General features: G+C 49.7%; 1 protein-coding gene across 3 annotated transcripts in view; it reads left to right on the top strand.

Moving 5' to 3' along the window:
- The window catches only part of HM13 (histocompatibility minor 13), a 39,146-nt gene that overhangs the window by 3,722 nt on the left and 21,667 nt on the right, over positions 1-13,757 (top strand). For all 3 annotated transcript variants that reach the window (XR_006200501.1, XM_042931333.1, XM_042931334.1), the window contains exons 2-3: positions 4,838-4,936; positions 10,430-10,512. Coding sequence is in view for 2 of the 3 variants with exons in the window: in XM_042931333.1 (XP_042787267.1) it covers positions 4,838-4,936; positions 10,430-10,512 (182 nt within the window). In the remaining variant the exon portion in view is untranslated. The remainder of the gene's footprint in view (positions 1-4,837; positions 4,937-10,429; positions 10,513-13,757) is intronic.

Genomic DNA, 13,757 nt, shown 5'->3' with positions numbered 1-13,757 from the left:
CCTCCCCAGAGGCAGCCCCCTTTACCTGTTTCTTGGCTGTCCATCCAACAAATTCTGTGCCTTTACAAATAAATAAGCATATGCTTTCCCCCGTCTTTGTTGTATAACTTCTATGTTGTTATAAGTACTCTCTTTTTTGCACCTTGCTCTTTTCACCAAATATATGCTGGAGATCAAATACGTCAGTACATACGGAGTGGTCATGTTCTTTAACAGCTACATAGTAGCCTACCTGTGTCCCACAGTTTGTTTAGAGCACTGGTTTTCAAAATGTGGTTTCCTAGACCAGCAGCGGCAGCATCACCTGGGAACTTATTAGAAATGTAGATTCTGAATTAGAACCAAAGGTGGGCCTGGCAGCCTGTTTTCACAAGCCCTCCTGGCAATTCTGATGTGTGCTCAAGTGCAATTTAGAGTCCTCCACTGGTCGTTCAGACGGGTGTCAGTCTTTTACTATTACAAACGGTGCTGAAATTAATCTAATACATTTGTTACTTGACACTTGTCTGTGTTTGTGGGATGATTTTTTTTTTTTTGAATCGATCTGCTGGGTCACAGGCTATGTGCATGTTTGACTTAGATGGATTTTACCACATTTGAACCATAAAGGTTGTATAAGTTTTACACCCCCACCGGCAGTGACCTCAATTCCTGGGTGATGGCTGTGTGATAGTCCAGTCTCCAGGGCTTTCTGAGCCAGGTACGTATATGATACAGTCAAGCCTAGGCTTCAGAAAGTGCTCCTGGCAGGGTCAGTGATGGGCGGGAGAGAGGAGAGGAAGGAGGCTGGTGAGGTGGTCATGGTAAAGACTCAAGTGGGGCACAGGATTGGAGTGGGTAGTGCTAGAAACGCCTATGAAGCAGAGTTGTGGTGACGTGAATGAGTGAGTGTAGTGGAAAGGAGAAGAGACCCTGGGGTCTCCAGCTGGGGTGTCAGAGGAACACAATGGTCCACAAATCCCAGATCATTTCTAGGGCATGGCCTGGAAGCAGTACTCCCAGAGCTCAGGCCGAGCCAATGACTTGAGGTTGGGCATCTGTCTTCCCTCACTACTTTTGCTTCTGCCCTGCTAACTGAACGTCCAGAATGTCACTGGAAGCTAAATTTATTTCTCCTATTTGTGTCAGCTTCCCCCCCCGACACACACACACACATATTCTCTAATTACGTTTTGCGTTTCGGGAGCTATTGTGTTTGCACAAGAGCGTCTGGCTTAAAAATCCACATTGAACTGATGGAGAATCCTCATAACCTTTTGTATTTTTGTAATGGTGAAGGTCAACTGTTTTATTGCCACAGGCCCCCTGAGCATCCTGTCACCGCTTTCCAGCAGGAATTTCCAGGTAGGGAAGGTAGAGGTCATCTAGGAAGTAGGAGCTAAGAGTTGGCACACTAGAACCAGACTGCCTCAGTTTGAATCCTAGCTCTACCACTCACCAGCCGTGTGACCTTAAGCAAGTTGCTTCACCTCCTTGAGCCCCTGTTTCCTCATCTGTAAAGTGGAGCTCTTAAAAACACCTGCCTCATAGAGTTTTTGCGAAGATGAAATCACGTAAAGCACCTAGAACAGTGCTTGGCAGCTAGAAAGCTGTCTGTAAATGTTATGCTTATTACTGTTGTTGTTGTCACATTTCCAGTCTCCCATTCAGACCCAGCATTGCAGCATGGGTATTTACACAGTCACCCACCAAGGAGACCAGGTTCCTCTGTATAGTGGAGCATGTGTCCCACCTTGGCTTGTTATCAAGTAATTTTAAGCCTCTCCCCACCCAGGTCACTGGGCCGAATTAAAAGGAATATGTGGAAATGAGCCATAACACCGGTTTGTAGGTGAGGCCAGAGTCCCATGTGTTCTGCACCTGCAGCTCCCTCTGCCTTGTTCCCTACCTTGTACACAGAGCGGATTCTTCAATTCAGCATTTATCTCGCTCCTGCCCCATACCAGACCCTGCGCTTGACCTTCAGGGCCTTGCCCTGCTTTCATGTGATTCCCTTCTACACCACCACCACCGCCACCACCACCATCATCTTACAGAGAGTCTAGACAGCTTGTGTGATAGCTCAAGGCACAACACTAAGTATTTCCAGTGCAAAAGTCATAGAATCCTGAAGCTCACACAGGATGAGCAAATCGAGGCTTTGAGAGAGAAAATGACATTCCTGGGTCTCACAGCTGAGAAGAGGCAGAACTGGAAGTCGGGCTGGGCTTTCTGACGTCAGAACCTTCTCTCAACCATGTGGCACTCTCGTGCTGGGTATCACACCGGTATACATCTTACTTTGTCACGTGTCACATTGTATTGTGATACTCTGTTTACACAGCAGGGTCTTGGCCCGCCTGCCTGTGAACTCTCTGAGATCAGCAGCTGTCTAATTTATGTTTGTGCCTAAGCTCCTGCTACAGGGGACATGCTCTGGATTTGTGGAGGAATTTTCCCAAGCCCCCCCTAGCACACTGCTGCCCAAAGCAGAAACCTAGGGCCAGGGGAGAAGGAGGGAGAGAGCCCTGCCTCTCTCTGTCAGTACCACTCATCTGCCCCACTCCCCACCTCCCAGCAGAGCTGCCCCCGGGGGCTCCGGAGACAAGGGTCTCCCTCCCAGCCCAGTGCCTAGCCCACCTCAGTCATGCGTGTTGGGGTTTGGTGAAGTGCCTCCCACTCACCTCTCCCTGACCATCATGGCTCCTCATGCAGTCATGGTACTTTACAGTTTGCTATTTCACATCCCATCTCGTTTCGTTGAAGTCTTTTGGCCCTTTTAGAGGTAAATAAACCTAGAGATTGTGCTCCTGTTTGACAGATGGGTAAGCTGAGGCTCAGAGAACAAGGACTTGCCACAGTCACCCAGCAAGCTATTAATAGAGCACTGCATACCTTGGCCATGCTTTACATGCGTCATTTGCAGGTGTGTGACTTATCTGTAGGAAAAATTCCCAGCAGTGGAATTGCTTGGTCAAAGGTATGTGCATTTGTTGTTTTTTTTTTTTTAAGTTTATTTATTTATTTTGAGAGAGAGAGAGAGAGAGAGAGAATCCCAAGCAGGCTCAGCACTGCCAGTGTAGAGTCTGATGCGGGACTCGAACTCACGAACTGTGAGATCATGACCTAAGCCACAGTTGGACCACCAAGCAACTGAGCTACCCAGGCATCCGCATTTATGGTGTTGACAAATATTGCCAACATGCTCTCTGCAGGAAGACCGATTTACCCTCCTGAAGGCACTGTGGGTCAGGCTCTGTTTCCCCACAGCCTTACCAGCTCCACCTGTTAGTCAGCATGGGGACCTTTGCCATTCTGATAGATGAAAAATGGAATCTCTGTACTTCATGTCAAGTTTCTCTTATTAAAAAAGTGAGGGTGAACATGTATACCTGCGATTAAAAGCTTTAGGTGGTTCCTGCTCTGTGAACCTTCTCTGTCCTTGGACATGTGCAAATTACAGTTTGATGCAACTGCTAAGTCGTCCTCCTCAAAAGGCTGGACCAGTGTATATATACTGAAACCTACAGTGTATGTGCATCCCCGTTCCCCCACCCCCCCCATCTCCATCTCATAACCATTTAACGGGCTTGCTGCTCTCTGCCCCCCTCACCTTCCCCTCCTGCAACTTTCCTTCCATCCTTGAGCAGAAGGCCTGCCTAAGCCAAAATCTTCCCTCTCTGGGCAACTTCCCCTTGAGCATGTTTTGTGCTGTTGGTTTTTAAGAGGCAGCTGTGAGCCAAAAAATTAATGAGACTCTACGGCTGAACATGATCCCTTGTCCCAGGCGTGCTGGTACCTTACTCATAGGACAGATGTGGTGATGGTGGACTCTCGGGCATTGTGACGAGAGAACTTCGCTTCGACATGGGCAGAAGTCTCATCTGGCATTGCTAGGACTTCAGGTAGCTAGGTTATAAATAGAATTACACATATAATAGGAATTGCCTTGGGGGGAGTAGGCTTAGCGTGGTGGGAAATCTGGGAAAGGTTGGTGGCAGGGACATTGGCCAGGTCCTTGAGGACTGAGGATCCTGCCTAGCAGAGAGGGCATGGAGAGCATGATGATCTTGAAAGCTGTTGACTCTGTGTCTTTTTACTATAAATTTAAACCAGAATTCTACTACCATTGATGGATTTTCATTAGAACGTTTTCTGGCAGGAATTCTATGAAGCTGATACAATCCCTGTGCTGCACTGTTGCCCTACTTTCATTTTTTTCCATTTTTAAAGTACTGACATTATTTTGACTACATTCAGGTTTTTTTTCATGTAAATATTTATCCTCTGTCATCTCTTCACCCAAATCGCACTGTCGCCAACTATGGCATCTGCCATTGTAGATTTAATTGTGGCTTTTACTCTTACCAGATTCACTTTTCCCAGTCAGATTCCTTAAGTTTAAGTATTGTCCAGATTTGCTTCTTACAGTTGGTGTCTTCCCACATACGGTGTCCGCGGCTGTTGTTGATTTGTTTCTACTCGTACCTATTGGATAAAAAATTCATCCCTCCAGAAGGAAATTGGGAATAGTTCTCACGAGGTCTAGGACTACTCTCGTGTTACCAGTTTCCAGGGTTTTTTCTCTCGGTTATCATATACTGGAACTGCTCTCGTTGTCACCCTTTTCCCTAGATGGGCCACATGTGCCCCGTGTCCTCCCTGGACTGTCCCTGTCGGGGTCCAGATCTCCCCAATGGCAAAACGGCAGGGTAGACCATCTTGCTCCAGACCGTCTTTGTCACACGGACAAGTCTTGGGTCCAGAAGACGTGGAGGGGAAGGAGGTGAATGAGCTGTGGCCTTTGGAGGCCCGAACCACAACCCCTGCTCACAGCCACCTTTCTTGTCTGCTCCAGAACGCCTCGGACATGCCTGAGACTATCACCAGCCGGGACGCCGCCCGGTTCCCCATCATCGCCAGCTGCACGCTTTTGGGGCTCTATCTCTTTTTCAAAGTAAGTCCTTTGCCACCTGTGTGTCATTTGGTTTCAATAACTTTATTTTGTTTTGTTTTGTTTTTCCCATCACAGGGGACATGCATGTTCATTTGTAGAAAATACAGAGCAGGGGGAAAACCATTAATCATTCACCCCTAGACCGACTCCGTAGAGATAACCACTGACAGTGTTTGGAACTCATTCCCATGGTCTTTATTTCTCTTCTCCACGTAGCTCTTGTGTTTTGTTTTCACAATGCTGTTTTGGTTGCACTGTCGTGTTCATGCTGGGACGGGGTGTGTAGCTTGTGTCTCCGCCACGCCTCTGCCCTACTAATTGCCTTCTTCTTTTTTTTTTCTTTCTTTCTTTTTTTTTTTTTAATTTACCGAGGTTTATTTTCCCAATAAAAGTTACACAGGCTCAGTGTTGAAAACCTGGAAAACACAGAAAAGTAAAAAGGGGAAAACAGCAGTCATCCAAAACCCCACCACCAGAGACAATCACAGATTCCCTTTGGAGGTGTGTCCTTGTTCTGTCTTCCCGGTGCGTGGTTGTCCGTCGCTGTGGCCGCGCGGCCGGCGTACTCACTTGCGTAGCTGCTGCTTTCCCTCCCCACTAATGACGTCATGGGCATTCGCTCACGTGACCTCAAACTCTTCTTACGCTTCCGTGTTTTTTTTAACGCAGCACGTAATATCTCCCGACTGTGAAAGCAGTGGTATCTGCGGAAAACTTAAAGGGAGGGGAAGATATCAAGAGAGGGAAGAATACGCAGAGGTGACGATCGCTGTTAACATTTGGGCAGGTCTCCTTCCAGGCTTTTAACACGCACGCTTTTAACGTAATTAATCATCCTCTTGTAACCGAAGCGGTGTGTCTTTTGGTTTTGCGGTAGTGCTGCGTCACAAGTGCTTTTGTCCTGGTCACTGAAAGTTCCTCAAGAAGGACTTTTAATTTACATTTAAGACATGTTTTCATTTTTAAATGTTTTTTTATTCTTGAGAGCGAGAGAACAGTGCGGGAGGGGCAGAGAAAGAGGGAGACACAGAACCCAAAGCAGGCTCCAGGCTCTGAGCTGTCAGCCCAGAGCCCGACGCGGGGCTCGAACTCACAGACTGCGAGATCATGACCTGAGCTGAAGTCAGGCGCTTAACCGACTGAGCCACCCAGGCGCCCCTAATTTACATTTTAAAAATACACGTAGATGGTTAAAACACTGTTTTCAGTCTAAGGGAAGGTGTCAGTGAGCCATAAGCTTCTCCCTAGCATAGCGTCTTGTGAGTCATACGCGTAGATCTACGTTTATGTGAAAATTTAAAAGCATAGATCTGTGTCAGATAAAGGGTTCTTACCACGGAGATATTTTTGTATCGGCAAAAGTCACATCTACCTCATTCTTTTTAGCAGCTGCTTGTGGTTGTATTTTACGGAGGTGGCCCTGAGGGATATCTAATGCTGGGCTATCACCGCAGGGCCGTGTGAACATCACGCACAGTATTTTGGCCCGGCCCGTATTCTCAAGTGTATCTGCAGCGGGAGAAGCAGGTCACATACCACCTCCACTTGTCATTTGAATAGATAGTGCCAGATCCCTCCGAAAAGACTGCACTCATTTACATTGCCTCTAACAGTTAGGAGTATGCTGACTCCCCTGTACTTTCACGTGCATGGAGCAGTATCCGAATTCTTTCCCAGTCTGTGAGTGAGTCAGAAACATAATTTTTAACACCGGTTTGCTGTTCCATCGCTCCCTCGTTGTTGGATCAGAGCTGCACTTCTTAACGGTTTCGGGATACCCCCACAAGCAGATTCCCCACAGCTCACCTCCAACATCCCCCTCACTTTAAACAGAAGAGGCCATCCCAGTTTTTACTCTTAAAAATAAGAGTGCATCAAATAACGTTAGGTATTGACTGATGGTTTTTTTTTCCTGGACCTCGGGTGAAGAGTTGAATTTATTCTCTGCTTTGGTTCACAGCCCACGATCATGCGTCTGTGCCAGGCTCCCCTTCACCCCTAGTGCCCACCTCCATTTCCCACGTCATCTCCCTCTCCACGAGCAGCACCCGCTCTGATGCGTTTGCTTTATGTCCTCAGATGTGTGTCTCCTTATAAAATGTACGGTGTTAGTATATCTGTGTGTGCCGAGAGTCTAGCTTCCCTAAATAGAACTGTGTGGTACATCTCCCTGTATGCTTTCTCTCCCCGCTATACTTCTTTTTTTTTTTTTTTTTTTTTTTAATGTTCTTATTTTATTTTATTTTTGAGACAATGCAAGAGACAGAGTGCAGTCAGCGGAGGGGCAGACAGAGGGAGACACAGAACCCGAAGCAGGCTCCAGGCTCTGAGCTGTCAGCCCAGAGCCTGACACGGGGCTCGAACTCACAAACCGTGAGATCATGACCTGAGCCGAAGTCGGACGCCTAACCGACTGAACCACTCAGGCGCCCCAGCCCCTATAGTTTTGAGAGCGCTCTGTGGCTGTCTCTACATCCAGCCCATTGCCCCCAACTTGGCTTTTGGCAGATAATTCTCAAGTCTCTGCCGTGCTGAGTGCCAGGGATATATACCCAGGCCCTTGCCTCAAGACCTTCTAACGTTTTTACTACTTAGGATTCTTTCCTTCGGCCAGGTTCCCTCTGAGAGAAATTTCTGGCAAGTGAAGGCATGGGCATTTTCCTTTAAAGCACTGGATGCTCAGCCTGTCCCCCTCTCCAGGTAGGTAAGCCCCAGCCTGCCTTGTGGCAGAGGACACAGCATACCTCTTGCCCAGGTCTCTAGAGGGCCCATACTGAGATTTCTGAGAGGCAGCTGGACAACACAGCCAGCGGATTCTCACCAAACTCTGGGCTGGCAGCTTGTGGAGTGGTTTGCCAAACGGTGGTAGCCCTCAGCCCCTTTCCTCCTCTCCCGCCGGGTGGGACAGAGAGAATTTGTAATGTTTTTCAATATCCTAAAATTTATCTTCTCCTCACCTCATTCAAAACTGATTATTCGAGGCAGCTTATAAAAATTATACCCAACAGTGTAAGGAAAAAAAGTAAAGGAAGAAATTGGGGTGAAGGAGAAAATTAAAACAGGAGAAAACAAAGCCTTGGGTAAGGACCACACCCTGACCCCAGGCTCTAAACTTGAAAGACTTGTACTCTTGTCAGAGTGACTCTGAAACCCGTGTGGCTCTGAGTTTCTAACAGCTAAAGCACAAAGAAAGCCAGACCTGGTGCACCATTCACAGGCCGCACAGTCAAGCCCACTGGGTAGCTCAGAGTTGCAGCCAGAGAGGTTTCGCCAAGGGCCCACGTGAAAGGAACGCTGCCGAGAGGTTATGCCGCATCTTCTAAAACACAGCCCACATGCCATGGAATATGTCCATGGGGCCTTTTCTTTTCCTAGTCACATTATAGGCCACTGCTTTGCTTATCTAGTCATTCTTCAAACATTTATTGAGTGCCTGCTATGTACAAGGCCCAGAGTGAGAAAAACAGCTGACCCATCCCTGCCCTCGAGGAGCTTCTTATTAATTGGTGGAGGTGGACACCAGTCAAATCACATCGATAAATGTGAAGTGACGGTCCCGGGAAGCATCGCAGGGGCAAGGTCTGTGGCACCAGGGAAGCACGGAAGAGCCAGCCTAGCTAGCAGGAACCTGCTCCTGCCCCCACCCCACCCCTGCACCCCCCATCTCAGACAGCAGCACCTCCGCTTCTGCCGGTCCAGAACAGATCTGGAATCTGACTGCTGCTCATCCCTTCCCTCCGTCCCCCAGCTGAGGGCACCATCCTCCATCCGCCAGACTATGCAGTGCCCTCCTCACCAGGCTGTCTGCTTCCACCTTTGCCCTGTGGAGTCCGTCTTCCACACAGCAGCATGGGATCCTCTCACGCCGTCAGATCAAGCCATAGCCCTGCCCTCAGCCTCCAATACCAGCCTGCCTCACCCAGAAGAATCCAGTTTTTCTCGTGGCACTGCAGGGTTTCTCTCCCTCTTACCTTCCCAGCTTCATCTCCTGATACACCATCCCATTACTCCTTCGGCTCCAAGCTCACAGGCCCTCACTGTTCCCCACACACATAAGCAACGTACCCACCTCAGGACCTTTGCGCTCACCCTCACCTCTGCCCCAAATGCTTCCCCTGCCCGCCCCCCGGCCCTCCAGTATCCTCACAGCAGCTCTCTTGTTTCGTTAAGGTTCTACTCCTGAACAACAGAAATATCTTCCCATTGGGAGGCTTTCCCTGGCCACTTGTCTACAGGAGCAGCTCTCCCCTCTTCTCTGTCTCCTTGCCCGGCCCTGCTTTTCTGAGCAGCATTACCCCCTGATAAAATATAGTGCATATTTGTTTCTTTTGGGATTCTTTGGCTCATGAACTCCACGAGGGCAGGGACTTGTAGGCCTCATTCCTTGCTGTATCCCCAGGGGCTCTCACGATGCCGTGTGCATAGTAGGCAATCAGTAAATGTGAGCTGAATTGATGAGGGGTGGTTGTACCCAGGAGAGCTGCTCCGAGCTGAGAGCTAAAGAGGGAAGAGTGGCCTAGGCGAGGAGAGAAGAGCGTGTGCACAGGCTGGCTAACTGTGCCGGGGCTGTGGCGCCGACAAGGCCCCGCAGAAGGGCCACTGTGGCCACAGCAAGTAGAAGGAGAACAGTGTGGTCTGAGCCGCAGCTGAGAAGGTCCGCAGTGACCGTCGGGGGTGGTGAGGGCCGGAGGGAGCGTATGAGTCTCGAGCTTATGAAAGCGAGGCTTGAAGTAGGGGAGCAGCGAGGGGAGACAGGCGTTTAGACAGATTCCGTAACAGCCTCCTTGCGAGTGCCTGGTGCCCCATACCACGGCTACAAACCCTCCTAAAAACAAACTCAGCAGAGGGTGCGGAGAACATGGAGTGAGATGGCAGAGGCTTCCCAGACTCCTGAATTCACAACAGTGACAGCTGGCTTCAGAACACGGTGAAAGAGAGCTTGACAGTAAGGCCGAGAAGCCGAAGTCAGGGCCTGCTGTCATAACTTCCAGCCATCACCATGGGAGGAGTCATCCAGAAGCACATAACGTAGAGGATGAAGCAAGGCACGAGTGACTTGTAACTAGTGTGCTTGGGGCGTTGGTGGCCGCCGTAGGGGGCTCCCTAGATATTTGGGCAAGGAGAAGGAAACTTGGAAGAGGTCATTCTGAGGTTCAGATGACTGCCTTGGGACTCTGCACTCCAGACTGTCCTCCCCCGTGATTCCCACCCGAGGACGCTGAGCACAAATCTATTGCCTGTCCCCCGATAGCGGGGCCACCAAGCCCGAAAGTACAGACTCCTTTGCGAGTGCATCTGGGGACCTGAGGTTCCTCCCTTCTTCTCTATAGCCACAGGAGCTAGAAGGCCCCTAGCACTCCCTGAGATTCTTCCTGACACCGTTCCCTAACTCCAGCGGGTGAGACCAGCCTGGAGAAGAGAAGCGGGGACTCTGGTTTCCTCCTAGCCACTGGCAACCCTGACTTCCTGTTTCTTTTTTTATTTCTGCCTCAGATATTTTCCCAGGAGTACATCAACCTCTTGCTGTCCATGTATTTCTTCGTGCTGGGGATCCTGGCCCTGTCCCACACCATCAGGTCAGAAGGCATCTCTGCAACATTTGAAGCAGCTTTCTCAGGAACCAGTACAGGGTCTTGGATGAGAACATGACCTTTGGCGTCATTCAGAGCCAGGTTTGAATCCTGGCTGTAAAACCCAAGGGCACCTTTCCCCTGTGTTACACCGTGGATGACCTAGAACAAGAACCTTAACCTCTGGGGGCACCGTTTCCTTACAAGGAGTCATAAGAGTATCCAGTGGGTGTTTCCCACCAGCACGGTTGTTGGGAAAGTTAATTTGTGAGCAGTAACGTGATGTCAGTCGTCACGGTGCTGAGGTGGGGAATACCAGTGCCACCTGCCAGGTGTTGTAGGCTGTTGTGCACCAAGCACTGAGCCCGGCTTCTCCCACGTGATCTTATTTCATAATGAGAGAGAGGCAGTATAGTGAGAAGAGTGCAGGCTCTGGAATTTGATTACCTGAATTTGAATCCAGACTCTGCTACTTAATAGCCCTGTGGCTTTGGGCCAGGTATTTAATCTCTCTGGCCTCAATTTCCTCACCTGAACGTGGAGGAAAATAACGGAACCTTCCTCGTGGGTCATGTGGAAAGCTTTTCGCGTAGCATCTGGCACCTGATGTGTCCGGTGACTTAACTGTCGTTGCCATTATTACCTGTGCTCATCTGCCAGGTCACTTTATGAGGTTAGCTGTTGCTTTTAATCCCATGTTATCTTCAGAAACTGAAGCTCAAAGAGATTAAGGAATTGGCTAGGATCACACATTGGATAAGCAGCAGAGCCAAGATTCAAATCCAGGTCTGGGTGACCCCAGAAGCCCATCTTCTCACTGCCAGCCTGCTAAGACTGCCACGTGCTTATGTCCGTTCTGTGGGGATGAAGGACCTAGGCCAGAGGCCCTCAGGGGGTGCTGCTGTTAACGTTGTGGACAGGCCAGTTCTCCGTTTGTTGTAAACATTTGGCATCCCTAGCCCTGCTTACCGAATGGGAGTTGTGTCCCCCGCCCATCCCCTAGCTTGTGACTACAAAAGCATCCCCAGCTGTTTTCACCTGATCCCTTGGGGTGGTACAGCCTCAGGTTGAGAACCACTGACCATGAGGTGGCCAGCAGACCAGGAAGTTCCCAGAAGGAAGGAACTCAATTTGTTGTCAACTTTGAAGGGTAGGAAACCTGGAAGAGGTGTGAAGGAGAGGGGGAAGCCAGGAGCTGGAAGGTCTGTATGCAGTGAAGGCACAGTCAGGATCTTTCCACAGTAGTCAGAGAGAAAGCTAGAGAGGAAGCGCAGGGCCTGCTCACCAAAGGCATTGGAAGCCATTTGAGTTTGGCTTTGCTCCTCTGGGCACACTGGCAGGACAGTGTGGTTGGTAATCAGGAGCGTGGGTTCAAGAGACAGTTGGTCCTGGGACCAAGGCCGGCTCTGCCGGCTGCATGATTTGTGTAAGTTTCTCAAGCCATCTGAGCATCAGTTTCTTCACCTATAAGACAGAGGCACTACATCACCTCCTCATTGGGGCGTGGGAAGGAGCAAGCGAGCCACATCTATCACCTGCCTGGAGCTCGGTGCTGGGCACACTGTGAGTTGTGCTTCTGGCCCAGGGTCGCATACTTGAACTCTGGTCTTTTGACTGAGTTCATTGTTGTCTTCAACTATACCTACCCTTTACCCACAAAATCTTGTTCTGGCCATCTTATGAGAACTTTAGTCCAGCCCCGTCCTTAAAATTAAGGCTCAGAGAACCTACCTAGGTAACTTGGACCTAGCAGCAAGATAGAGGCAGACCCGGTCTCAAAGGGCAGACCTTTCTATCTGATGGATCTGGGGTGGGGTGGGGGCAGTCACTTCCAGGCACTGGGGCCCCTCCTTCCCCATGATGATTAGGATCGCCCTCCCCCCCTTTCACCCATCCCACCCCTGCATCTGAGAGGCTTGAGATTCCCAGGCCTCTTGGTGGCCCAACCCCCACCTCAGAGTGAGAGAACCCAGTATATTTTGTTTGTCTGTCTTTTAACTAATTCGTGATTTTGACTGTTAGAAATTACTGACGGGAATAGAACCAACAGCAAATGGAAGTGCGTGTAGTAAAAACTACATCAGTGACTGATACTTCACGGAGGAGTCATTTTCTTGATAAAGTTGAGGGCACAGTATTTGACACATGGGAAAATCCGACGTCCTAAGGCTAACAGATGACCAGGGACAGGCAAGGTGTTCACCGCACAGGGTCAGGGCTGTCCTCTGAAAAATTGCATATGGACCAAAAACAGTGGCATGAAAGAAATGGCTTTGGAAAATTTACAGGGAAAAGAACTGATCAGATGCAAATAATTTTAGCAAAAAGGGTGGAGGGCATAATTTAATCACGTTGTTTAGAAAGCTGAGCCAAAAATTAAATTTATTTTTCTTCTTCAGTCAAATTGAGTTTCCTCAAATACTTTATCGAAGAAAGTCTACAGTGTTGTTAGCATTTCCATGAGCTGTTTATATCCAGACTTGGAGTCAGACCTCTGTCGGGATCCAAACCAGAGGGTCTGAAGGTGGGATTCAGGGAGGGTGTGGCTCCAAGGGGTTGTGTGACCACTGGGATTCACAGCTGGTGGGAGCAGACGGGGTTTTGAGCCCAGGTCTGTCCGACTTTGCAGCCCATGTTCTTTCCAATTTGGTGAGAGTAAAGGGGAAGCAGAGCTTGGAGGGGGTGACTGGCTGTCCCCTTGTAGCAGTCCTGCGGTCCCCAGAGGACTGGGGTGGGGAACAGACCTGCTGAAGGGCTGGAAGAGCCCGCCCCGAGCCAGGTCAGCCCCGGGAGGAGATTCTCATGGATCCTTCCACCCCCGCTGCCATCGCCTGGCCGGCCACCTGCCTTCACCTCGTACAGCCACCGAAACTCGAGCCCCTGCCAGCACCCTTCCTGCCAAGGGAACCTCAGCTTATTTTTATCATATCTGCGCTCACACCCCCTCCAGCTGACCTTTAGAGGGAAAAGGGCCCACAAGGCAAAAATCTGCCACCCCGGGAGGAAAAGGCCAGTTTCACTGCCCCTTGCTTTCCACTCCCAGGGGAGAAGGGCACCAGGATGTGGTTTCCCAGCAGGAAGCGGTGACCTTTATTTAGGTTTGATGTGAACCATCAAGGGCCAGAAAGAATCTGTCTGCTACAAAGTCTGCATTCAGAGGCATTCAGCAAGCGTTTGCTTACCACCTGCCTCCCAGGCACCAGGCCTGTGGTGGGTGGGGGTGAAGGTGATGAGACAGGACCCCTACTCTC

The sequence above is a fragment of the Panthera leo genome, chromosome A3 (assembly GCF_018350215.1).
Source record: "Panthera leo isolate Ple1 chromosome A3, P.leo_Ple1_pat1.1, whole genome shotgun sequence".
Classification (NCBI taxonomy): domain Eukaryota; kingdom Metazoa; phylum Chordata; class Mammalia; order Carnivora; family Felidae; genus Panthera; species Panthera leo.
This window is presented reverse-complemented; position numbering and strand designations above follow the sequence as displayed.